The sequence below is a fragment of the Argentina silus genome (assembly GCF_951799395.1).
Source record: "Argentina silus genome assembly, chromosome: 1".
Classification (NCBI taxonomy): Eukaryota; Metazoa; Chordata; class Actinopteri; order Argentiniformes; family Argentinidae; genus Argentina; species Argentina silus.
Genome location: NC_139655.1, coordinates 31,068,826 through 31,096,477, shown reverse-complemented (window position 1 = coordinate 31,096,477; position 27,652 = coordinate 31,068,826). Strand labels below are relative to the sequence as shown.

The window sequence follows — 27,652 nt, the reverse complement described above, 5'->3', positions numbered from 1 at the left end:
GTAAACACAATGAATAAAAGTCTCTCGTCTGGAAATACTACTTCACAAGCTCCCACAGAACGTCACCCAAAATGAATGATTCAATGGAGATCAACAACTGTTCCTTTATGGGCGACTGCATGAGGGATACAACTTTGTAAGAAAGCGTATTAAAGCAAATAGAACTGGAACTGTAATAAAACAGTAAAATCAGAGTCTGTGTCAAGGCGGGAACTGATTTTGCAGCACAGCAGGAAAAGGGCGCTAGAAGCCCTTGTGTTTGTCTGGAACCTTTTTTCTAAGAGGAAAGAGAATATGGGGAATTAATGGGGTGTGGCACTCGGGAGTAAATAGTATAATTAGATGGGATCCTGGTACAATCTTGACAGCAGCTCTGGCTGTGCTGAGCTAATGGTTCTGTCAAGGGAGGGCAGACACTGCAAGGAAAAGTCACAGACCAGCTTTTTGGAGTACTTTAGTCGTGCATATATATATAGCTGACGCTTTTATTTTTTTTAACTTTTATTTAAGTAACTTACATTGCAGTGAGTGCATACATTTTTCAGTATACAATATATGGTCCCAGCGGGAATCGAACCCAAAACCTAAGCATTGTTAGCGTCGTGCTCTACCAACTGAGTCACAGAGGACCACCAGTAGTGTCCTCTGTGTGTCTAAACAGATACCAGTCTGACCTGCAGTGGCTGGCAAAAGTATTCATCAATACCTTCAATAATGTATTATTTTATTGACAAATTATACATAGGTATGCACATTTCTAAGTGAGTATGGAACTTGAGGAATGACAGGTACATGACCTACAGTTTACCTGTAAAATGTTACTGTTTGTGAGGCATACACCTTTATTAGAAAGAGCTACATTCAAATTCAAGCAAAGGTCTCAGCAAATCCAAGCAAGTGGTCAAAATTAATCTAGAAGAAATGAGGCATGTTAGTATGTTGCCAGTAGCCTTGCCTTGCCTTGGTGCAGGTGTTAATCAAGGAAGTAACACTAGCCCGGACTCTGTAGTACTGTGAAGTTATGCAGAGATACTGCAAGATCACACCAAGAGGGTTCGCCATGGATTAAGAAGGTCTCAACTTTATCGCACTCTGACAACAAAGCTCTCTGAGCACTTTAACAAGCAGTCCTATCGTAAGTGTTTCAATCTGACTTAGTGGTAGTGGAGACCCAGCAATCATGTTCTACATGTCTTTGTTGAAATTGTCTGTTTTGTTTCTATGGATGATTCTGCAAGAAAACCGATGCCTCACTCTGGGATCATTTACAGTAGTATTTTCACTACTACTGCTAGTACTAGATGGTGCCATTGGATTGGAGCGCAGACTAGTTTTACCTTGTATCCCCCTCGTCCTGGCTCTCCTGGTTCACCCTGTAATGCAGACAGAAAGTTAAGTTACAATCTTCATTGTAAGCAAAAACAATTAGTAATAATGTATAAATATTCATTTTATTGTAACCTAACTCATACTCACCTTGATGCCTGCAGCAGAAGAGCCTGCATCACCCTAAAAAAGGCAAATATATATTTCAGGTAGGGTGCCAAACATAATGATACAGAATTGGGTTTTTATAAGCCACTATTGTGAGCAGCGTAATAACAAAAGTGCCTGACAAAACCTTTATTATGCAGTTACAAAGCAATTACTAAATCATCATGCAATAACATTTTAATAAAATGTTATCACAAGATTAATTACAGTATTATTACAGAGGTACAGGAAAAGAGCAACAATTTAACCCAGAAAGGTCCTACTAACACTAACAGGTAAATGAGATCTACAATTCTAGTCCCACGTCTACTCTCCCATTCTTGTGTAGTATAAGTATAATTAAGTCTGGGGGGGGTCATTTGTCTCAAAGCCCCTCAACAAAACGTCTAACTGATCTTCAGCAGCTCGGGAGTGGGTCATAACTCTCTGCTCTGTTTAATAAAATGTCTGAGAGCCAAAAACAGATCGCAATGAGTCCTTCCTCTGATTTCTGCCTCCAGCTTCTTCCCCTGAAATGTAATGAGCCCATACTCAGATTTCTGCCTCCACCAGCCTCCACTGCTACATTCAACTGTTTGCATTCTAAGTAAAAGTTTAACGTTGGGTGAGAGAGATGCCAGAGAGATCTCTGAGACTCATCCTACTGCTAATGGGACAGAGTACCCATTGGGCCAAGCATTGCAAGTACATGTACCTTTATCTGTGTAACAGATAGTTCAAACGTCTAAACTTGTGTTATGAGTAACCCTGCATATATCCTAATGTTGGGCAGTCAGTGGGAAAGGGAGCACAGAGCGAGGGGTGGGGCCTTTCTCCTGGTGCCGATTCTGCAGTTCCACTTCACATGCGCCTCGCGCTCAGAAGTTGCTGAAGGAATGCCTGCCCCGGCTTTTTATTGGAGTCATTACGATGTGCGGCACACAAGGCATGTTTAATTGCTGCATTTTTTTGCTGGCAATAAACTGCATTAACGGTTACAGCTGGATATCGCTGTGCTCAATTGCGCCTCCCTCCCCCCTCCAGACCTGTCATTTAGATTTTGAGGCGAAAAACAGATAAGATAAGAAAAAAAAACGTATAAGACAGTCTGAGGGGATGGAACTCTTCAACAAAAGCTTGATTTGTTACTGGGCTATGGAAAATGGGTTCCTCCTGCACAGCACAGCTTTGAATGTTGTATTCCAGTACTAGTAAGGTGCCATTGCCAAAGAGCGCAAGGTTTTGACTATATAAAGCTACTTTGGTGGTTCAGAATTGATTATCTGACTCCTAGAGATGGGGACAGGGTGCTTTTCTCATAAAAAAAATAAAATAAAGCAATGTTTATAAAACCGAGAGGCATAAATTGAGCCCTATATATACACACCTCAAGCTTTGTTTTGACTTGATAGAATAATGTCAGATTTGAATATCGCAGACATCAAAGTAAGTGCTGTTGTGCACCTGTTGGTTTCTGTTTTACATTTTAACAATCCTTCACAGCTGGGCCTGATTGTGGTGTCTCTCCAATCGTTATATAATTATCCAAAATTTCCAAAATTATATATTTAAAAAATTAAGTCTTCAGGCCTTAATCCCTGATGAAAGGGAAATAAAAGCCACTTCTGAGATGTAAAAACATAGGGAAAACATAGATTTTTGGGTGAACTAGCTCTGTAAAATTTGACCCAGGCAACACAATTTGAAACACAATAACACTGTCTTTCAACTGTCAAATATCAAACTGAACATTTGAAATGGGTTAGGGTTCATATAAGTATGAAGACACTAAAGCTAACGTATCAAAACCAATACCTAACGCACAATTTGCCAAATTAATATATCTACAAAGCATATGCAGCCTGTTTGAATTTCAGCAACTAAGGATATGACTCAGAAGGCCCTTAGAGGCACAAAGCGGTTTTAATTAAGCACTGTTTGTAGTGGCAAAGGACTGTACACAACCAACCAACACTGAACTCCCAGCTACTGCCAAAGGATAAAGACTGGTGACACAAACTGTCATAACACTGCCACGACTTATCATACGCCAAGTGTGATAAGTGACTGAGGTCCTGAAATGCTGATTGACAGTACAGTACACACTGACACATCGCGTAATCAATCCCAAGTGAAAAACGGAGTGAGCAAGAGATATGAAAAAGAGGCTGAGAAGTGTCCCAATTGGGCCAATTACCATGGTGAAGCTACAGGCTGTGATTTAATCATTGAGTCTAGCAGGGGAGGGTGCTGTCAATGTGGCAGCTCTTCGTCATGAGAACCCATAATGGATGTGGACAAAGCTGAACACAGTATATATTGGCACTTAAAGATAATAGCGTAAAGGCCCATGTATATGTACTGTACTGTAGGCTTAGCCAATCAGACAGTTTCCAGCAGTGGCGCCAGGTGAGGGTAAAGGAGGGAGAGGAGAGTAATAATCACCAGGTTTATATGAAGTGGTGTGGTGACTAATTTGGACCATTAAAACCCCAACATGGGCAGCCAAAGATGAGCGCGACTCATACCCAACATTATAGCCATATTTATGCCGTGCCATTCTGGGGATTTAGCTTTAATCTCGGCCTCAGTTCCCCTCTAATGACTGAGTTAGGCTATATGTGAGAGGCTGTTGATTCTGATTGGCTCAGAAACAAGCCAGTGGCACTGCCAGTGGTTGAACCATAGCCAGATGACAAGGGCTGGATTGACCTCAAGATTGAGAGGTACCACTGCTGCCCTGGCCAAAGCCAAGCTTTTGCTGCCTCAACCTCCTCACAACCCAATTAGCGAGTTTACTTGGTTTTGCTTTTCAGACCAAAAAAGGATTTTTCTCCCTCAGAGGTCTGACTTTTTTTTAGCTGGGCTGTTCGTGGTCACAGCTAATTTCACACCTTGTAAAATATTTATACACATCTCACCAAAAAGTAATTGTTTTAAGGAGCTAAAGCCATGCATGTAAACTGGGGTGAGATTTGTTTGTACAGTGTCCAATGCCGGACATGCAAAACTTGTTAGAGAGGGAATGTTGAAATGTAACAGGTTCTGGCCTGGTTGGCTTATGGAATACCAATGATGCTTTTTAACACCCAGTTTCTCAAACCTTTTTTGACTTCTATAATGCTATGAGATACAAATGTGGGATATAAAACTCTTTTGATCCAAACAAATATTCCTGCCTATAATCTCCTCTTAGCCAAAGCATTTCTATGTTTATGTTTTCAGAGTAACTGTGAGATGTGTTATGATTCACTTTTGGATCACCATCTGTGTGGAACGCAGCCATTGATATGATCTGGAGCACCGCATTGACAATCTCATTGGTGCCTCCATCACTTCTATGAAGAGGAGGGGAAGGGGGGGGGTGAAGGGGATTATGGGGGGAGTGCTTGTGTCATTTAGTCTTTTTCACACTTCACAGAGCCCCTGTCAAAACAATTTCGCTTTGTATCCATGCAAACTCTGGGCTGACCATTCTCATTGCTGTCTCTGTCTCTCAAACTATACTGCAGCTCTCTCAGATTCACCCCCTTAACCCATATTACCACATTTTTCCTGGTACAGTATCTGTGCTGCACTAGGCTTGGCATCTTCAGCATGGGAGCACCCAAAGCACCCTTGCCTACACTGACAGTGCTCCACAATAGGCCATTGGCAAACAATTTTGGAAGAGCTGCTGGACCTCAACCCGAGTCCCGGTCCAAATCATGACAGTGTGGGCTTTAGCTGTGCAGTAATGGGATGTCATGCAACGCTGAACTTGCCCATGGACAAATGACACATCAACTGCCTCTCCTAATCAATGCTAAGTCTCTTTGGTTTGTGACAACACATTTTAGTGTCTAAGAAGTATCTAGGCACCAAATGCATAGACCACCAAGACGGGAGAACAGAGAGGGAGCAAAAAGTTGATGTTCATGCTGTGAAATATGTCTATTTGCTTCCCAAAATGACCGTTTTTGGTATTGTGGCGATATTCATGAGAGCTATTGAATAATGAATCAATCCTGGGCATCTGACTGGTGTTAGATGGGTTTAGATATGCTGAGTTATCCCTTATGTCCCTTCTTATTTGAAAACCAATTACTCCCACCATATGTTTGCCATTGTGCTCTTCGGAAAAAAGTCTGCAGCTCACATTTTGCTCCAAAGACACGAGACATGGTTTGATAAACTACTTTTTTCATCTGGATGACAAATGTCTTGATTGTTAACTTGATATCTATTTGTAATGACTGCTACTTTTACTTCTTATTGATCTCAATGCTTTTATTATAGCACAGTATAAATCTGAATGTTTCTCAATTCCGATTTTTCCTCATGCTGTGAAACTACTTCACATCCTCGATTTTATTACTGGCAAGGTAGACCAGATCAAAGTGGTGTTCAAACTGAGACGTTTTATCGCCCTCCACTTTCTTTGTTCACCCATTTTCCATGGATGGATGCTGTCCTGCATCTGTTTCTTTCAATGCCTCTTTCTTGGCAGCAGCACCCAGCAGCATTTTAAACAAGAATATCCATAAAGTGAGAACTTATCAAAGTTGTTCTGCTCCAACCGGCAATAAATTGACAGTGACACTTTGAGTACACTTCTTCTGCTATACGGCCAGCGTATATCAATAATGCTTTTGTTTTTTTCTCTCTTTAGAGACACCTCCAGTACAAGCAGAGTGCTATTGCCTGTATAATGTTCTTGAGTATACATTTATTTTTGGATTCAGTAAGAGTTCATTTGTTTGTGTTTGGAGAGATACAGAAAATGAAGGAATTGAGACATTGAGACAAGGAAGAAAGAACCTCACTGACTGGCAATAACTGGTGATGTCGGATCAAACTACACCTATGTATCTATCTATCTTAACAGAGGCATTATTTGTGTTTTCATGCTCATCAAGTGCACAGTCAAGTATTATATAAAAGCATTAATAAGTCAATACAACTGTGTTTACTGCGTCTAATAGTTTGACTGAGTAAGACGCCTTGTTTTTGAGAGGCAATAGGCAAAGCAATAGGCTGAACTTATGCCTCGGGTTTCATACAGCGTGTCCTGCAAAGACCTTCCCCTCCTATTGTTGGAATGGACCATAACTAGACGAGCTGTCTTAATGATAAATGGTCCCATATTAATGTGAGAAGCGTCCAACCAGGAAATGTAGCGCAACCGTAGCACACCAATTAGGTCCACTTACACACAGACAGTCAAATGCCCAAATGGCTGCCTTTGTGTAGCTTCTGCTACAGCTGAGGCCACTTTTCATCAGCTACTTCTGCTCCTCTCCACCATTGGTTGCTCACATGGACCACATTAAGTTATTGCTGCTTTCTAGAAACACAGAGAAGGGAAGGTGAGTCTGAATTGACATACCTTTTCTCCCACATCACCTTTCTGCCCATCTTCTCCCAAGTCGCCCTGCAAGAGAACAGCAGAAAAGTTATATATTGAGCATTTTGAAGCAGCTTATGCATACTTTTCAAATGCATAAGGACTCTGGAGTAGAACAAGTAGATTATTATTCTTTTTTAAATATGTTTTTAGGGCATTTCTGCTTTATTGAGATAGAGACAGTAGAGATTGACAGGAAGGATGGGAGAGAGAGGAGGGATGACATGCAAGATAGGTCAAGGGTCGGAATCGAACCGATTACGTGGTAAGCGCATTAGTGTGCTACGCCACTAAGCGCCCTTAGATTATTATTCTTAAAAAGTAGCCTCAGAAGAAAATGAAAACAGTATTTGAAAAGCAGCAGTAAACAACAGTCAGGGCTCAACAGCTAAATCTGGGGTCTTGTTTTTGCCTGTTGGCTTCCATAGTCTCGTTTATAGTACTGTCAACTCACTTGATGCTGACCTTGATTCTGGACAAGCAAACGCCTATTGGATAGACTGATATTCGAGGGCAGTGGGAGTGGGAAAGAGCCATGTCCCTCAGAATCACACTAAACAAGGATCCTTTCTGCGATTGTGGATAATGATGCCAGTAAGTTAACTGAGTCATCCTGTCCCCCTCCTGCCTCCTTAACCCAGGGGACTGGGTGAATGCTCTCACCTCCCACCCACGCCCAGCCAACAATAGCAAATAAAACCATTAGATTGGGGACATTTGTTTTGTCCGCGTTAAAGCTCTATAGCTTCCTAATCTAGACTGATTAGGCTTTCCAGCCTCCACCAAGGCCTTACTAAAGAGATTTGGTCCTATGAGGACTCAACATCATTGACTGAACTGATGTCCAGAAAATTGGAGTGATTTGTAATGTGACCTTTAGAAATCGCTTGGTTTTCCGATGTCAGGTTTGTCTTAGGGTAAGAGATACTAAGGCAGGGCTTGTCTTGTTAACACTAGAAGCCCTGGGCCCTCATTACTAACGAAAGTACCCAGAGTGACATCTGTAGACCTCCATTTGTTGATGTTAGTTTAACAGTGTAATCATTGAATTAGATCAATACTATGCAAAAAATAATGGTTGTGTTTAGTCAGCACTTAACTGTTATTGTCTGTCTGGCTATGTTGCTGATATCGCCATTACGGTTGAAATTTAGTTATTTTATTATAAAGTGTCACAAGCACCTGTGGACCTCCGTTTGGGACGACTGGTATGTTTACATTGAAACATATTGATCTTGACCATTTGCAGAGGAAACCCAAAGACTGTGTCATCAGATTTAGGCTTGTCATTTAGTTTTAACCTTCTACTTGACACAAATACTGTATGACAAAGCAGTCATTACAATGGCATTATAACGATATACCTTTAATCCTCCATGAAGTATGACATGGTACACAGTGCAGTTTGTTCAATTATACAACAATGTAAGTGTAATGTCGTATATTCTGTAGCAGCATCCAAAGTTACCTTAGCTAGTCTATTGACCAGCAAGGTAAGCAACCTTAATTGTATGGTAAAGAGCAGTGGACGCTGGTCTATTGAGGAAGAGGGGGATGGTTCTCCCTTGAATTTTGATGAAATAAAATACAAATAAAACTTGTGTACAAAAACTGTAAATCTGTTTGAAATTGGCTCAGATAGAAGTAGTCATAACAGTGGTCCCAAATGGTTAAACATGGTAGCTGCTGTGTAGCGGTTATTGGAGAGGTTTTTGCACCTGGTTTTAGACAGCTGTTGTGTACTAATGTTCCCAGGCAAAGGGAAAAGGTAAGAGGAGAAGAGTGCGTGGAAGAGAAAAGGAATTATACAACAAGCAAAGTGATGATGCTGCATGTGGCTGCTATGAAAGTGAACTGTGTGGGTGGGTGATCAGATCAGCAGGATCCAGGCAAGAGTCTGCAAGGCTGTCACCTTGATAACACCAATCTATCTCTCCTCCTTTGCACCTGCATTATAAACTTTCATGTGTAGGCCAGGTTGTAGCAACCTCATGATGGGTATAGGGTGGGCAGATTCTAGTATCACACCCTGGCTGGGTATGTAATAGCCTATTATCGATGTTACATTGAGCTGGGTGAATGGAATATGAATGCAGTCATCCAATATGCTGTAATAGAAATGAGGACATACTCATTAAAAAAATGATCTTGAACACCACCAGCCGCCACTTGACTGTGTCAAGTCAGTTGTCATTATGACATTATGATGTTTATGACATTTATGATGAGGTGCTGCAGTATAAAGACAGCTGACAGTGAAATACATGTACAACATTGACTTAAAATTAAGTGTTGCCCCATAAACCACCAAGATAGTTATATTTGTGGTTGTTTGTGGTCTAAGAAAAACTGCTCTGTGAGATGCTCTTGAGGCCAAGACTGTTGTCACCATACCACTTAACATTATTACTTAACATACTAACATATTTTCTTGTCTCACAAAACAAAACCACAAAACATAACTTAGGATGAAAATGGGGAGCGATAGTCTGATGATTAAAATCAAGATTTTACCTTTTCACCTTGCTCTCCCAATTCACCCTGTTGGAAAAGAAAGCAGAGAGTGTTAAACACACAAAGGTCTGGGAATGTTGGGTTCGGGAGGAATTATGGCAGCCAGTTCGGGGCAGATCGTATCAGGGGTTAAATTCACATGAGATTATAAAAAGGGTCTCGTGTTTCAGCTGCCTCTTCCTCAGACAAAGATGTTCTCTAAACGTCCAGCATTTTCAAATCAACTCTCTCATTTCCAGACAAGGTATTACACCCAACCAACAACACAGATAGGTATTTCAACCTGATTATATTGTTGTTTTACCAATACCGTAAAATGAGAAGATATGAAGTAACACTGAACATAAGTACATGCTATATGTAGCAATATCCTTCTCCATTATTTGAATAAATTTACATTCATTTGATAAAGACATTTGAAGACGTGGTGACGTGGTTGATTGTCATGACAATGTTCAGCTCTGGAAATGTAACATGACTCATGAAATGGTGACATCTTTTGAAGCTGGTATCTTGTGAATGTCAACATAAATGGTTGCAGGAGGATGGCGAATGAATCAAGTTGAAAAAGTACGAGCATGTTTATGTAAATAAACAAGTCTGCCTCCAAACAAATGTCATGAACGCCATGAGTTGAGCAATAAGAGCACACATGACAAACGAACCTTGGCGCCAGGAATTCCATCTATTCCAGAGGTACCCACCTCCCCCTACAGACAACAAAACATGACACACACAGTGGCTTATTCAAGTCATATGAACACTGAGAGAGGTCATGAGGTCAAAAGGAAGCTAAAGGTTACAAATGTAAGCCAGGTTATTTGAAGGAGGTAAGGGAGACCCCTCACTACGGGAGACGCAATCTTGTGTACCTTTCGCTGAAGACCCCAATTCAATCATGCCTGATACAAGCCAGTGACGCTTGCATTTGATAGCCTCGCCTATCACCTGTCCCAATAAAGGCATGCAACAAGCGCGCCATTTCATCCAGCGAACCACTCTTCCAAGCTCAGCGTGACAGGGGCAATGAGGTGAGGGGTCTCCCTCATGTACTTCAGAGGACCTGAGTTGCATTTCTTTGGTAGAAAGTTAAGCCCATCTGAGTGTAGCATTTTTAGGATTTATAGGATTCAGGATACTGCTTGATGTTTGTCTGCCTGATTGACCTTCTGGAGCAAATGGAGTCTAATTGAGAAACAAACCTGACTCCATCTGTTACTAGAAACAATTAACCCCTTGCCCCCTAGGCCCATCACAACATTAACCTTTCAGACAAGCAACCACTTAAAACCTAATTGAGGACACTGAAATTGGAGATTAATTTGGTTGTCTTAATTGTAAGTGTAGTGATGCTGTAGCACTGCTCCAAAAAGTTCTGAACTGTTCAAGGATTACAATGTTCACATGAAACAGTGTAAACAGCTATACAATATTTAAGGATATAGGGAGTATCCCTGCTTTGCTAATAAAACACATAAATCATCTATCGGCACATACTGTATGGTAGTAATTGACATAATGATTAAGTATGCTCATAATGAAGATGGAATTTGATCAAAATCACTTCATTCCAATCTGATAAGGTTAAGATTATAAATGGGCCCTGAAGTGACTCTCAGATCAATGAGGTGTCTGCCATTCAACCTGTTGCTGACTGGAAGACGAAGGTGGGGGGTCTTTGTGAACTAGCTTGTGCAGCTGTGAACCTTCTGCATGAGCTGTGCTTACACACCATAGCCGATCTGTTTTATAACAGCACTGCACAGCATAAGAGATCTATTTCATGCAGGGCTGGCATCTCCAGTCCCCACAAGAGCAAGGAATTAGGACTTGACTTTCCAAAGTTAGTATGGCTTCCGCTACTAACTAAAATGGCCTCTTTCTGGTTCCTATTAACGCCATGCGTGCTGCTCCTTTCATATCTTTCTAAATGCTCACAGAGATTACAAAGATGGTGCCTTTCAGAGAAGTTCCTCATCCCTTCCGTAATTTTCCATTTTACTCTTGAATCTTTGTACTGGGGAAATTTGTTCTACTGTTTTTTGTGTGTTCAACAATACCTGTATTTCCGTTTTGTGTGAGAGAAAGTGAACTTTCAAGTATAATTTCAAAAAAGAAACTTGGGGGCAAGAAGATTCAAAGATAGCTTATAACACTTCACTTTGTGGTTACGGCTATACGATGCAGCCCAGGGGATTTCTCATAAATAGAATAGTGGTTTGAAATTATTAGAATCCATGAGAGAATTCCTCCAATAAGATGGCAGCGATGCAAGGTCAAAAAGACAACAAGAAAACAGAGAAGTGACTGGCACACAAACAACAAATAGTTTTAATGTTTTGAGGCATTCTTTTCACATAGTAACTCGGAATGTTTGAAGAGCAGGGTTTTGGGGAGGAGTGATATACAGTGTATTATTGGAAAGTAACTTTAACCTTCTCCTATGTACCAGGTGTACAGTATACAGTCCTTCTCTCTCAAAATGATCTTACCTTCAGTCCGTCAACACCTGAAATGCCAGAGGGGCCAAGTGAACCCTGAGAAAGAAACAAAGAATTATGATTTACAATAACCAGATTCACTGCATAACACAAAATAAGATTGCATGTGCACTGGGGAAAGAGCGTGGAGTTGTAGACAACTATCTAAAATAAAAATTCTGTGTTTATGGACCTAAGTATGTTGTCATCTTTTTTATCACAATTTAGTGGGAAGTGACTATTTGTTGTGAAGTGACATCATTACTAAGTGTTGACTGATGCCTCAAGACTTTTTGAGACTACACTGGAGTCATGGGGATTTTGATCTGTCACTAAAACCCAGGGAGTGCCACTCTAGTGTTCTGTGGCTGGCCTTCGTATCTGCTTGACAAATGCCTAAACCATGATCCCACTGGCCTTCTGGCCCCACAGGAGATAGGTCTGAGTCAGGGCGTGAAAACCACCGCCGCCAGCCTTCACGAGACACAGCAGCGCCAACAGACAGGGATAAAATGGGAGGCAAACACAGAGAGACAGCCTTTGATATCCCATGCTCCTCTCCAGGAGCTGAGAATGTTTGATGACCTTACAAGACCAGTCCAGGGTAAACATCTCATGTCATATTTTAAGACTTGTGAGATTAGGGATGATATAAGCAGAGAGGGAAGTTAGGAGAAGCCCACTGAGATGCGTAGCCGACGGGGAGGAGTAAAACAGAGACAGAGTTCTGTTATGTTTGCATATTCTCCTTGTTCTTGTCTAGACAACATGATTTAGACTGGAGAAGTTACAAGTGGGCTTTAATGAGCTCCCACTCTTTACATGGTGGTTAACATGTGTGTGTTGTGTGTGCTTCTCTATAGCAGCTCACCTTAAAGCCAGGAGCTTAGCATAGGCTTGGTCAATTCTAAAACTACTGTGGGCCATGTTAGGTCAGAATTGGTGGACTCATAGATCTCCCTGATCTAAGAGGCTTAAATGCTCTTCATATTGATTCAAGTAAATGAATTTGGGTTACATCAGTCATCAATATGAGGACTCTTACATAAAACACTAGCTGACACACGGCCTCAGTTCAGCATAAGGGTAACCCCAAACCAGGGCTAGGCTAATGAAGGGGCCCCTGGCTTATGAGTCATTAACACAGCAGTGTGTCATCAAGCCCCAGGGGCAACGCAAGGTCTGTCGACAGATGACAGCGCAGACAGGAAGTGTCTGATTGGGTTACGTTGAGAAAACACTGGCAGCTACCTGATGGCTGGATGGAGCACATCTGCTGTTCACATCAGCACAGTGTGCACCACTGGGAACCTGCGTTGGTGCTCTCTCGCCTTGTTTGCTGGCTTGTTCGTTCTCTCTCCCCTTCCTCTTGATCTGTGTCTCTCAAATACTCAATTATTACTGTAGATTCATTCTTCTATGCCAAGCTAGTGTGAACTGAATATCAAAATCTCCTTTTTTACCATGTAAGTTGACTGAGAACACATTGTAATTTGCAGAACGAGGTTAGAAACGACCTGGGGATGAGTTGCAGGGGAGAGGAAAGGGGATGAATGAGCCAAATTGAAAGCAGGGGATGATCATGATAGTATAAGGACATATTTGGAATTTAGTCAGGGCACCAGCATTACCATGACTACTTTTGTGATGAGTGCCATGGGATTTTTCACCAACACAGAGAGTCAGGACCTCGGTTTAACATCTTATATGAAAGATGGACCAGAGGGAGAGTGACAACACCACTTCCAACAGCCTGTTTTGGTCCCCCATCCAAGGATCAATCGAGGCATACTCTGCTTAGCTTCCCAGACAAGCCAGCAGAGGGATGCAGGGTGGTGTGGCTGCTGGGTTTTTTCAGTGTTTTACATTTTCTGAGCATGACTAAGAGAATGAATGCATGACTCATGTTCTAATTCAGCAAAGTGAGAAACATTAATGAGATGATAATAATAGTTCTTTCTTTTATAGAAATGAGTGCAACTCTACCTTAGGTCCTGGAGGCCCCTCAGGTCCCTAGAAAGAGAAAAATAAGTCATAATATTAAAATAAATAATACGATTTCCTCTGCCAACGCAGTCACAAGGGAGTGATTCGCTCAGCCCGTGGTAGGGCTTCAGTGAGCACAAACCCTTAAGGCAGAAGAGAATTACAATTGATCCCTTGTTTTATTTTTTTTCAAATAATTACACACTGCTTTCTTTCTTGAGCTAGATCATGAATAATAATCTTTAGTGAGGGCAGAATAAAGAAAGCTTTTGTGATTATATATTTTATTTTGATTTATTTTCTAATTTATTTCCTTAGATTTTTGTGACAAATCAAATAGTTTTCCTTTTATGAATTTAGCAGGCATGTCCAGGATTGAGAGAAAAGATTTGTAAATACATGTCATGGTGAAATTTACTTGGTAAAAGTAGTAACTGCATTGTTTTATGGCTCGGTGGGCCAACAGGGGAGGGTGAGCCAGAATGGTGCAATAATAGCATTGAGTGCAGTGTCAGTTCCCTCTAGCCAGACAGTTTCTGTTAGCTAGTCAGACTGACTGCTGGTGACACTGGAACTAGGAGCCATTTTGGATCTGCCATCAGATGGAGGGCTACTTGACATGGAAAAAAACCTCTCTGAGCAACAGGGGGAACAACTCAGACACAGAGGCACATGACGGACCTGTCTTCAATTTAGTCTGCTCCTAGTTTTAGCCTATAGACATGAGAACCCAAAGCTGTTGATGAGCGGCATCAGTTCATCAACACCTCTTGTTGGGCTGCTGTGAAACATACTGTTTTCCAGAAATGCCTGTGCCATCGGTTGAGGAACTGGAAGATACCATTTGGCTGATCACTGTCTGCCCTCCTCATTGGGTGTGAGCCATGGAGCTCTTCAGATCATGGCCCAGTCAACCTGGACAAAACCAGTGCATGGAATGAAGCTGAAACACCAACAACTCCTCTGACTGATCTGGTTATGCTCTCTAATTGACAAAGTCTCCAGTCTGTAGTCTTTCTTGACACACATTACAGTACATATCTTGGGATCTCTATTCCAAATGTCCCAAAATATGCCTTCAAAAGCTTTGTTTGCATGTGTAAGGAAGCTGGCCTGTAAAAATCCAAGTGGTTACAGGTTCTCACACTATAATGGCCCTCAGTTGCAGCAACTTTACTCTGCATACCTTCTGTTCTCATTAGAAAACCTCATTAATGAACAACTTTCCCCCTACATTCCACCAGAAATGTCTTTTTCCCCTTGTAGTTGTCTGAAAAAGCCTTTGTTTGCAATCCTAACAGGATCGGGTAAACATCTTTATGACCCACTAGGTATGCACAAGCATGGGCCTCCTGCTAAAGAACTAATTAGCAGCAGCTGAGAGCACTCAGAGCCTCTGACTGATAAGGAAGTTCTCCAGGAAAATCAAGAGCCCACTTGTGGCCTGTGCACTGCTCCTCTGTTTGCAGCTTTGGATATGACACTGAGATGACACTGATTGGTAAACCAGAAATGTCCATTACTACGTTTTAAGAACCATCTTTCATCTAGAATCTTGTGTTTAATAACCACAACTATAGATATCATCCACAAATACTCGCCACCTGTAGAAGTTGAAAAGAGTAAGAGTGCAACTCTCATTGAGGGGCTCTGAGAAGAATTGTGTGTCATCAAAAGGCACACAAAAGGTACTCTTTAAGGCTCTCTAAGAAAAGGCTCAGAGGGGCCAAGAAGTACTGTACATCTGCTGCTTCAACAAATTTTTTGTGTCCTATTTCCAGTCAAGGTCACACTGGGACTAAGCTTATTCAACAAATCAGCAAAGATCCTTTCAGAATGAAAATGCTTTTTCACTCTCATGCCAACATAAGAAGAATACATGTTTGAGAGTCCTTCAAGCGTGTATTTTGCTATTAACTCACACATCTTGGCTCCTCATGTTTGGCTTGGAGATGAAAGGATATCAAGGATACCAAAATTGAAAAGTATCTCCTCATTATAAAAGAGCATACCCCCACACGCCTGCAATGCATTTTAGAATCGTCTACAGTGAGAGTGCCCATCCCTATGCAGAGGGCAACCTTAGAATAAATAGGTTGGGGGTAAAGCCTAACTAACCCTTCAGAATGATGGACAATAACACCATGAAGCAGCGGAAAGACATTGTTTCGGTTATGCATGGAACACCATGTACAATATCCCACTGATGTTCCATATTTAGCCTTCTGAAGCAAATTCAACCCCCAAATGAAAACTGTGTGCACGGCTGCAAACCACCTTTGGAAAGCAGAAGACCCCCTAATTTTCCCCAGAAAGACCTTATGGCACTGATGATTTCGAATTGATTCCTGAGAATATTTCCTTTTTTTCCCTCCTCCTTTCTGCTCCACAAGAGCTTAATCCTTCTAACCAGCTCCACATGTTCTGGATGGCGTTTGGAAAACTGTGGAATTCACTTTTGCCTCTTTAACAATAGCATCTACATCGAAACACTGAGCTGTGTCAAGTGGGCACTGGCCCCTTGGAGGCAGTCCTAAAGTACCAAAGTGGTACTGTAAGCCCCCGTCCAGAAACAACTCCTAACCCCAACTGCCTCGGCATTCCTGCAGATCTACATGTAAGGGAAAAGGGAAAAGGGTAAAGTGGAACCACTACTCCACAATATTTCTTATAGTGTACCTACCCAATTCAGATTTTCATGAAGTGCATATAGGGGGTTAGAAGTCGTTTCTAGACAGGGTGGTATGTCTTCATACACAAATTAAGCTACCCAAACCTTATTTACCTTTTCAAAGACTCACCATTCTAAAAACCTCCCCTAAACTTTTTTCTCCACATTTTTGTGGAATAGTCTGCCTGCCCTTGTTAGAAGGTCAGAGACAGTTACCACTTTTGTAAAACTAACCTCAAGACCCACCTTTTTAGAGCTGCATAAGGTTGCCTCCCCCTCTCCACTGCCTTTCCCCATTGCCCATGTCAAGATTATTGTGTACCCATATGCTTTTATTTATGTTATGTCTTTTATTAATGTGTTTGGTTTTTATATGATGTACTGTATTGTGTGTTGAGACCTTGGTGAAAATGCACTTTAAAACTAAATATACTTGAAACTTGAATTTCTTAGTTTTAGATTTCTCTCTCCACAGCTGAGTAATTCTGAACCGAAGGAGAGTGACGGGGGAAACAGAAGCCAAATGTCTCAAGACACCTGACAACCTGGAGAATGCTACCCCAATAAGTTTGAGTATGACCCTTGGGATATGTGTATACTTGTCTCATGCTGCTTTCAAGGCAGACGGATTTCCAATAATGGCATTCTTCCTTGTTTAAAGAACATTAGTGTCACAGTTTGTAGAAACTGCTGAAACATTTAGCCTTCAATCATTAATTAAAGTGTGCAAGGTATATTTTTCACCCAAAGAGCTGTATGTGAAAAGTGATTCACAATTAATCTTTTGTCATATGCTGCTGTTTTGCCCTGTAGCCTATTGTAAGGACTACAGTCTCTCCCTCCCTTTCTTTCTATTTATTCAGTCTCTGACCCTTTCTTTCCACTCTAACAAAAAGCCAGTGATGATGGAATCAGAAAGAATAGCACCTCTCTTTGTTTCTCTGGCACCACCCTGAACTTTTGAAAGTTCATATCACCCAATGTGTTTGTTTGTCCCATTTTCTGTCCCCACTTCCTTGGCATCAGAAGATATGGACCGGGTTGACATATTCTATGCATCTTTATGAGAGAACTTTCATTAAATGCCTTATTTGCTAAACACCAAACGCCGTTTCCAGTTGCTGTTAATTGGAACAGTTTGCTTCTATAATGGGTTTCATGTGTGAAAATAAACATTTTTAACAAGGTTTCATAAAATATGCCATTGGGTTTCACCATGGTTACAATAAAGATCATACATTCCCCATGACCACTAATGCATAATGCAAGTATGATATTCTACATGAGAGGCAGCTTCCTTAAGTGATTGCATTTGTATCTGAAATTATTCTGACAAAAGACTTTGCATTGATTGATTATTGTGAGAGGGAAAAAAGCAAATTAAAATAGGCTTATGTCTATTTAAAGAGACACCACAGTTGGATGGTTTGCCAGCTACATTAATACATCCAAGTAGAGAAAAACGTGACAAGTCATAATTTTCCCAAGACTCAACATAACATGTGGTCTCAGTATAATTTCCTGAAGTAATCAAGTCAGCTCTGCTCTTCATCCTCAATATTTTCTATTACAGAAACAGAAATCTAAATATAACATGGATATCAACATCATCCTTTAGCAATTATCACAAAAAAGCCTTCCTGTGGTAACACTAATTTTGGAGTTCTTCTTGTGTCCCTGGATTCATTTTACATAATCAGTCAGAGTCAACTGTAACCACAGCACAAAGACATTTCAATCTGACCACCTGCAGCCAAACAACTATGAGTTTCTTACATACAGTAGAGTAACAAAAGCACTACAATATCAATGCTATTTTTCACATTAAGGGTCTGCCATTTACTATCATCGGTATATTGTGATCCAAATCGGTTTGACCTTCACATTCAGACAAGGTAAAACTTCATCTTCTCAAACAAGTTTGCTGCCATATGATAATACTGTTCTGCATCAGTGACCACATCCACAAAAAAACAAGAGGTGGTTATAAATAAAGTTGATTGAAGAAAGAAAAAAATCCCAAATTGAGCTGTGCAGAAGGAGATCTGTGCGTCTTTGAAGATACAGTACATCCCAGAGTGTGTACTGTATAGCATAACATAATGAAGTGCTTACCATTAATCCTAACTCTCCTGGGGTGCCTGGATCTCCCTGCAACAAATATAAAATGCCCAATTAATGGAACAGCAATGACATAATCCACTTTGAGAGTTTGAGAGCATAGTTGGCAGTAATAAAAAGATTGGACTCCACAACCATTCAATCATTACTATTTCAGAACAAGAAGAAAAACTGTAGCTGTTGTCTGCCTAAGTGGACTTCATGCAATGAGCACCAGACTAGAAAAGGTTTGAGTTGGTAACAGTTGGACATCAGCATTCAATACAATGACAAGTTCATCAGTTCATCAGTGACAGTATATTCCACATTCTAAATATGTTTTTTGGGCACTGTTTATTGTTGATTCCTAAGAACAGCTCTGTAAATTTGCTGCACCCCCATGTTGTTATTTACCCATTGTAAAGGTGGTTATCACGCAGCTCCACCTGTATCTGTCACTGTCACTGCTCAATTATGTCATTATTCAAAGCAATATTAGAATCGAGAGAGGAACAATATGATTGTGTATGTTACTGCATTTGTCAGGTTAGGACAGGCATTCAAGACTAATTTGCTAATTTCCAAACTGCTCCGCTGAAGCCAAGCAGAAAAATTGCTGTATTGTTTGCTGTTCACTTTGTGACTCACATTCATATGACAATGTCTTCCACCCTCTCTCAGAATGATTCATATGAGCAGCTATTTAAATTGTGAGTGAGAGCTGCAGCAAGAGAAGCTTAATCTCTTGGAAAAACGGAACAACCATAACAACCCAGCTTCAATTGCTGAAATGAGCAACTGGAAGGGTTGAAAACAATAATGATCCTAACTTGGAGCGAAACAGATAAACAACACTTAATATTTTTGCACTCCCGCTGTGCATTCAGCCAAAAGAACAAAGATCAGTTGGAGCCCTGTGAGAGTTTTATGACAGAACATAATTGACAGGCTTTATATTTTTCTTTCTTTTTTTTCACAGGCAGAATGTACATATATTAGCACAATGCCATTGACAGGCTTGAACACATGGAAAAAGTTACGTTTAATGGAAAGCAACAGAGTAATCATTCTTTTTGTGAAAGATATAAGGGCAATCAGTTACAGTGCAGTCATTAAAAGGGTTACCTCTCTTTGCCATTCCCTAGGCCAAGGACAGTGATGGGCTGTACCAGTAGAAACACTGTCTTCATATTGGGCTCACCCCTCACTTGAGATCCGCGCACATGACTCAGAGTTAACTCAGATTGTATATCAATGGGGGTTTTTCATGCAAATTTGAGTAACACATACGGATCTCAAGTAAGTATTCTGCCCACTGTACTCACCGCCAGACCTGGCACACCCCGGGGCCCATCCTTGCCTGTGTCCCCTGGTGGCCCCCTGGGGCCAGGAGGACCTGGGGGCCCTGGAGGACCCGGTGGCCCCGCCTGACCCTGATCTCCCTGCCAGGCAAAATAAAAAGTTATTTCATCACTGTATATCAAATTGGCTTCAGCATCATAGACAAAGACCAGTAGAGCAACAGAGAAGTGGCGATACTAATGAAATGATTGATTGTGCGTGGTTAAGTCAATAACACCGATGTAAGACTGTAGACATGATGTACGTTTAAAATATTATGTGATTTAGTGAAATGTTGTGTAGAATCACTTCTGCTGTGAAAATTCCCAATTGGAATTTCCAATAGGTTTAATAAAGCAAATGCTTATAATGACTAAGAAATTATTTAGTCACATTAGTTAACAACACTAAGCTTTAATAGTGACAAATACAAATTGTGGGTGTCAGATTTGTAGTCCAATATAAAACATTTCATTTCAGTAGCTAGCTTTTAGCTACACATGGCAATGAGTGATTATAATTAATTTCACCTTAAAACTAAAATGTTTTTTTAAAGAAATACTTCTCGACTTTCCTCTAAGATGACAGAATGAGTATCAGAGAGCCCCTGATAGGACTGTCTATGGCTGGCATGCAAACACAGGAATGAACAGGAAAAAGTCGTCACGTGAGAGGCCTCTTTGGTAGCAGAGAGAAAGACGAGCAAGGACAGCCACTACCTTAATGAGACGTCGCTTTATGAGCTGCTGGTCAGCAGAAAGAAAGCCATGATTGATCTTAGGGAAGACCATCTGAGCAGGTGTGTGAGGTCAAGAGGTCGAAGTTCAGAGGTGAGAGAGGTTGGAGGAGGATGAGGTCCCAGAAGAAGAGGAGGAAGGAGGCAAGGGCAAAAAAAATGTTTTCAATTAGCAGGTTGCGTCACGAGACCCAACACAACGCCTTCACGGATAGGTGGAGAAATCCACATTTTTCCACTGTGGAGGAGGCATCGGAAGTCTCTGCTTCATTTTTGGAGCTAGAGCCCATAATTACCACCTCCGTAGTGCTGGGATGCCACACTGGGCTCGCAGACATGGGAAAAATGGGAACTTCTCTGTGAAGGCGCTGTCATCACAGTAGAGCTTAGTGCCAAAACAGACCCTGGGAGCTGCACACACTGAGACCAGCTGCTTGACCTTCTGAAATAAGGTCCATTTGTAACCCTGTGCTTTTCAAGATGGGTACCTCCCTGGCAGTGTCCATTGGTATTACCTGGAAGGATTAATCTCAAGAAAGACTATGGGAGTTTAATTTGTTTGATATATTTAGCACTAAATAGCCCATTGAAAATAGTTCTCTGGGTTGAGAGATTTGCAGTAAATCATGGGCATGGGCTTTAAAAACATTTTGCCACTTTGGTTTATCGTTTAATGTGCCTTTTGGAGTTCCTTCCATTCGTTTTAGCATCAATGGACATTAGCCAGACCATGTCTTGGTTAGAAAATGTCAATTCTGGTCCTAACTACACATTACTGGGTTATAAAAAGCTACCTCGCTTTCAATGGAGCCTTGACTCCCCTCGAGTGAAAGATTGTCGGTAGCAGTGGGGGATATAGTAATGATTGATTGGCCATGATTAATTAGATAGGTTTATGCCTGGCACTGATCTGTCATCGGGCCCTGCAGTAAGGACCTGACAGTGATGCATTCACTCCCACTGTGTGTCGTCCAGGGGTCTGACCAGGCAGCTAGGCTACACCAACAAACCTTGACAGTCAGGATCTGATTGCTGTGCAAAGCAGCCAGTGTAGGCAGACCAGGCAATCCCTATAGGGACAGACAGCACAAGATGGCACAACACAGACACAACAGACAGAGCTCCAGACACAACACAATCCAAAGTTATGAAAACAGTTACGCCAAGGGGAGGAGTCAAGCTTTCTGCTTCAGATTACACTAAATTGTGAGAGCCATGAAGAGCCAAAAGCTACTGGTTTCATCGTTGAGTCTCCCCACAATTCCTTGCTAGCAATGGACTCAACATTTTTGTTTAACATCGGCAAGGCAACGAAAGCAGTTCTGAGGGAAAATTAGAAAGAAATCTGAATTGTACAACAACATCAAACATCAAACCTTACTCTGAAGCAATTAGCTTGGATGGTTCTCTTTATTGTGTGCCACACTTGTCAATGCAAACCAGAACACATTTGTCATGTGAAATATTCCCTGATTTTGAAAACGCCCTTGAATTCCCCCCCAAAAACATTGTTCGATTTTCATCATACTTTTTCCACATTTACCATTTAATTAAATCTAAGTATGGTTGCATGGCTTGAATGCAAGTTGTATGCTCTCTTTCTGGAAGTTCAATCAAATTGACAAAATGATTTGCTCCTCAAAACATGTTTATGACAGCTGTGATATACTCTTGAGAAGTGAACAATGGAGAATTGACATGCCTCAATTGTAAGGAGGACAATAGTCTACAGCTGACCACTGACTTTAGTCTGAGCCCAGAAATGCTGTAGATTTGATCCCAACAAGGGATTTACATGTTTTATTTGGTTAAAACAAATTCCAGGGTTTTCATATTATATGTCAGCTTGACCATCATGGTTCAGTATTCATGCTTTTTAGGGCAACTTGGATGATACAAATACATTTTGAGACATTTTGCAGACATTGGGATTCCAGTTTCCATATACTATTTTGGTGTGCTTTTGCATGCAAATGCAATAGGAACATATTATCTTAAAACAGCCAGGAGTGAGTGACACTTCATGTGTGTTTATTATTCTGTTAAAATGTTGATTTATACAGCAGGTTCATTGAAACATGGATTTGTAGGGGTGGGGGGCTGAAGTAACTAGAGTGCTGGTGTGGGTGCAAGCTTTCGTTCCAACCAACCAATAACACACCTGATACAATACATTAAAATATTGATTAAGGACTAGTGTATTACTGCTTGGCTGGAACAAAAGCCTACACAGATTAGATTCATCATCCCTGGGATACCACCTTTAAATACAACCTGTCTTTTTAAACAGAATTGTTGTGCCATCCCATTGCCTATCCAGAGAGTGAAGATAATTCAAAACGTATGGCTCATTGAGTAGATGGGATTTGAGACAGCCTCACTGTCTTCTGTTTCTGTTCATGGGGGCGAAGAGAGGGTACACTTACACTACAGACAATAGCTACGCTGTGTGTAACTAGGATCGATGCGCAAATATTTCCCATTGAGTTATTTACAACCGCAAACATCTTGAAGACAGAAATGGAACCGGGCACACGAGTGCTGGATTAGTAAGGCAGTGACTAAACAAAGAGTCTGGGCAGAGAGGCTGCTGCTCTGCCTGGCACTGTGATGCTTCTCTGAGTCTATTAGTTTTTAAGATTGGTTCGATTAATTTGCTGGGAGACAGGGGGACTTAGCATTGATCCCCAACCTTTTACGAGATGCCAGTGGTCTGTGTAAGCTCATTTTATACACAACGATGGCTTGGCCACAACCTTCTAGCACTGCCAAACCTCTCTGACATTGCCTATGTGTTAAAGTATATTATATATATATAAAGTAAATTATCATAATTATCATAATAATTATCATCTGACCTAGGAGCCAGCCAAAAAAGTGTTGCCCCTCCAGAAAGGAAAGAGAGCTTTGAGGTACATCAAACCTAGTCCTTTAGGTGTGGGTTAGTGCATTCACCGCAGTGTAGCTGCATTCATGGATATGGGTGAGAATGGAAATGACATGGTGGATGACTGAGAATCCCAACCATTTAAAAATCCCTTTGTTCAGTTTTTCCGTCTGAATAGGATGCTGGATATTTGGTAGAGAGTTTTGTTGGTGTGTCTTTGCCTGCAGCGGGATGATTGCAATTGCACACGCACACGCACGCACGCACACACACACACACACACACACACACACACACACACACACACACACACACACACACACACACACACACCCACGATTCAATGACTTTAAGAAATGTACTCTACATTCATGTAAACCCTCAGGCTTGGCATCAATCTTGCATCTCATCAGACTTATCTTAATTTCAGTGCTTCTGATTTTTAGGCAAGCAACAGTATGCGAAACCCCTTTGTTCATGAAAGAAAATTGAAATCCTGGAAATTGAATAATGTCCTCAGCATTGTTAGGGAAGATTGCAAATTGGTTGAATACTAAGATCTAAACTCTGAAATACAATGACTGTTTAATGACAGGAAGCCAAAGCGGACATTCAGAAGTACTGAAAACCCTAAAATCAGACTCTTCGCTTGAAGACCTCACATGAGTCTGTATGTGGGCCTGTACTTGACAGCTGTAGTTAGCATCATTATCTAAAAGAGACCACACACCTTCCTCAAGGACAGCCATGGCCATTAACTCAAGCTAAATGTAATGCCTGGCAGTAGGCTGAGCAGTGGCTACACTTTGTTTGTGTAAACTAGCTGATATTTTATTTGCTGCTTGCATAGCCTTTGACCTTTTGGCCCTGCCCTCGACGCCTCAGGGCCAGCAGACTGGTGACCCTGACATATGGGGAACAGGGGACGGAAGTGGCCGTCTGTAAACCCCCTCGAGGAAAGTCCTGGTGGCCATGTGGCGACTCTCACATTTACTACAGACTGCAGGCCCTCTAAGCGCTCCTGGTTTGACCCCGACACACACGGTGGAGCACAATGTCTATAAGGACATTTGAATACTTGGAACAAATTACTGCATGTGGACACAGTTCACAACTCTTTGCGATTTCTAATTTGTCATTATTTATTAGCATTTTTGTTTTCTCTTAAATTAAAATATCACACATGATTTCCCCTGATCACCAGTGTTTCAAACTGTGAATTTATACTGCTGCTTCTCTTAAGTGAGGCATAACTCAATCTTCAGCACTGGAAAGTCAAGGGCAAGCGCCACTTCTCCTATTACGGCTTCACTCATTTAGACAATGTTGATAATATGGTTCCACTATATTAACCTACTAATCTAATGTACAAAGTCAATATGTCATCTTTGTGGTTAATTAGATTTGGCTATGACCTAGTCTGGCTTCATGCCCCTACAGTCCTTCACATGCATGTGACTGTGTGTGTGTGTGTGTGTGTGTGTGTGTGTGTGTGTGTGTGTGTGTGTGTGTGTGTGTGTGTGTGTGTGTGTGTGTCTGTTTGTGTGTGTGTGTGTGTGTGTGTGTGTGATGGAGTGTGTGTGATGGAGTGTGTGTGTGTAAGGATAGGGATTTCATTATTGTAAGTTAAAGAAACCATTGCATTGTGACTGCAACACACTATTTATTTACTCAGAGTTGTATGAGGGCATGGAGATACCTGGGACTACTCTTTCGACTGCTCTCGGGTGCCCGAAAAATAAATGGTTTTACATCATGGCAGATGATTTCTATTTCCTAGGTTAAAAGGGTACAAATTAAAGGCTAACCCAAGAAATTCTATCTGGAAAGACAAATGTGTCTCTTAACCTAATAAAGTCTAGAGAGGTAATGCTTGCCTGGTGGGCAATGGTCTCTTCTCTCTTTTCTCTCTCAAAGAGAACTGCCTGTGAAGTTTCACCTGATCGGGCAATCAAGGTAACTCAACTGTGTCTACCATTCATAGTGTAAATGTAAATGCAACTGAAACATTATTAGAATGTTTGGAAGTTATCTGAAAGTTTGGGTTAACAGTTGTCATGAGGATTGTTTATGTGTCTGCATTGGTATGAAACCAAAGACACTGTCTTATTGCTTTGAGGTCACAAATCAAATTTTCAGAGGGTAAGGAATGGTCCCCAGAACTGTGATGCAATAAATCAGGGCTTTGTGTGAGGGTTAGCTTCTGATGTCTGTGTGGGCAGGCGCCATCATAGGACTGGCATCGGATATGATTAAGAAGACTGCTGGTGGTCTGACAGCAATACAAAACCTACACTCTTAGTTCCTCCTTACTTTAAACCTCTGTGTGCTCTCTGGCCTCGGGGAAATCAATTAAAGGCACTTTAAGTCACAATGACCCTGCGCAATCTACCCATGACGATGATGGATAGAAAAGAAATGCACTAAGGAACTTGGAAAGACCAGATCCAGTTAATGCAACAACAAACAAACCTGCGCAGTCAGACAGTCTGTATTTGGAGAAAGCTAGTTTTTCAGCCTTTAGTTGAGAAAAGTGAGTGCTTCAAACGAGACAACTCACTCACTGCTGGGAGGTATTGGACTAAAGTAATACATTTCAAAGCTTGTCAAGCAAGGCACAGCACTCCCATTATCATCATTTATATGGTGCGTTTTATCAAAATGTCAAACAATTGAGCTGGAAATAATTACAGTCTTGAATGTGACTCGATGTGAAATGAGTCATGAGTAATTACATAGAAGGAGATCATAGCAAGGCATTGATTATACAATTCTACAAATATCTTATGCACATCAATATGACTCCTGTGTTGAGGCTGCAATTAAGATGTCTGATGAGCAACTTGAAAAAAACAATAGAGAAGTCAAATGTGTTATGTGTTATGCTATTTTGTTCTCAAAAGTATGATCACGCAGTATTTGCACTTCTGGCCGAGTTGTCTCTGGTTTAGATATAAAAAAGTTAAAACTCTTATTGTGTTTGGCAATACAAAAATAATACTACAGTATCCCTGGAATTTCATGCATTTCAAACCTTTTACCCACAATCTTTTTCCACAGTTCTGGTGAGGGTGACATATAGTAACACCAAGCCACATTCATCAGGCAATCAGAAAAGGACAAGCCAGAGCAAATCACATACCCGTGGTCCCTGGTCGCCTTGATCCCCCTGCAAGAGGAGACATTGGGATGAAATACAAGTATAGACCAGACACATTATGTACACACACACACACACACACACACACACACACACACACACACACACACACACACACACACACTGTGCTCTACCCACACACATATACGTGCACACACCCATGCACACACACCCACACCCTATCACACACAGAAAGAAGAAAATCGTTGAGGCGTAATTCAAAACACATTGATGAGGAAAAATAATACAGGCAACCTCAAATATTCATTGTGGTTGAGAGTAAAATCACTTATGATAACACAGACTGACGTGAATAGAGGAAAGGGAGAAGAAGAGGAAAGGGAGAAGAAGTGGAAGGAGGGAGAGAGGGACGGTGGTGTGGGGTTGGGGTGAGGCATGCTGTCTGTTATTGAAGATGGGAGACCCCAGTGATCTCTCTTCTGGATCATTGCCTGTGGGTTCATCACTGTGGATAGAGAACTCCCCTGAGGGGGGAAAAAAGTATCAAGAGACTCTATTTCAACTGTACTTGTGTGTGTGTGTGTGTGTGTGTGTGTGTGTGTGTGTGTGTGTTTATGTTTATGTGTGTGTTGTATTTGAATGGGAGGCGTGTTTGTACCACAAAAGGTTGGGAGTGAAAAGTGAGCAGATTTCTGTTCAAAATGATCGTGGAAAAGAACACATTTTGGGCACTGGGCCCGATTTAACCCCAGTGTGCGTGCGTGCATGCGTGCGTGCTGCTCTGAGGTCCCTCAGTCAGGCTTATGATAGAGTATGGAAAAGAACATCAACGATTCAAGGGAAGGTAATTGCTGAACAAAGTTCAATAAAACACTTTTTCATGAATGTGAGTTATTTCAGGTGAGTCAATTGCTGGTCTAATTTTTGACTTAGCCAACATTAATGAGAAAACCTTTA

General features: G+C 41.3%; 1 protein-coding gene across 1 annotated transcript in view; it reads right to left on the bottom strand.

Moving 5' to 3' along the window:
• col25a1 (collagen type XXV alpha 1 chain) overlaps positions 1 to 27,652 on the bottom strand; it is a 142,545-nt gene that overhangs the window by 19,153 nt on the left and 95,740 nt on the right. Inside the window, exons 5-15 of the mRNA XM_083665343.1 lie at positions 26,717 to 26,743; positions 20,671 to 20,742; positions 19,936 to 20,052; positions 18,626 to 18,661; positions 13,840 to 13,866; positions 11,866 to 11,910; positions 10,039 to 10,083; positions 9,374 to 9,400; positions 6,842 to 6,886; positions 1,477 to 1,509; positions 1,338 to 1,373 (exon numbers count right to left, since the gene is read on the bottom strand). Coding sequence (XP_083521469.1) covers positions 1,338 to 1,373; positions 1,477 to 1,509; positions 6,842 to 6,886; positions 9,374 to 9,400; positions 10,039 to 10,083; positions 11,866 to 11,910; positions 13,840 to 13,866; positions 18,626 to 18,661; positions 19,936 to 20,052; positions 20,671 to 20,742; positions 26,717 to 26,743 — 510 coding nt within the window. The remainder of the gene's footprint in view (positions 1 to 1,337; positions 1,374 to 1,476; positions 1,510 to 6,841; positions 6,887 to 9,373; positions 9,401 to 10,038; positions 10,084 to 11,865; positions 11,911 to 13,839; positions 13,867 to 18,625; positions 18,662 to 19,935; positions 20,053 to 20,670; positions 20,743 to 26,716; positions 26,744 to 27,652) is intronic.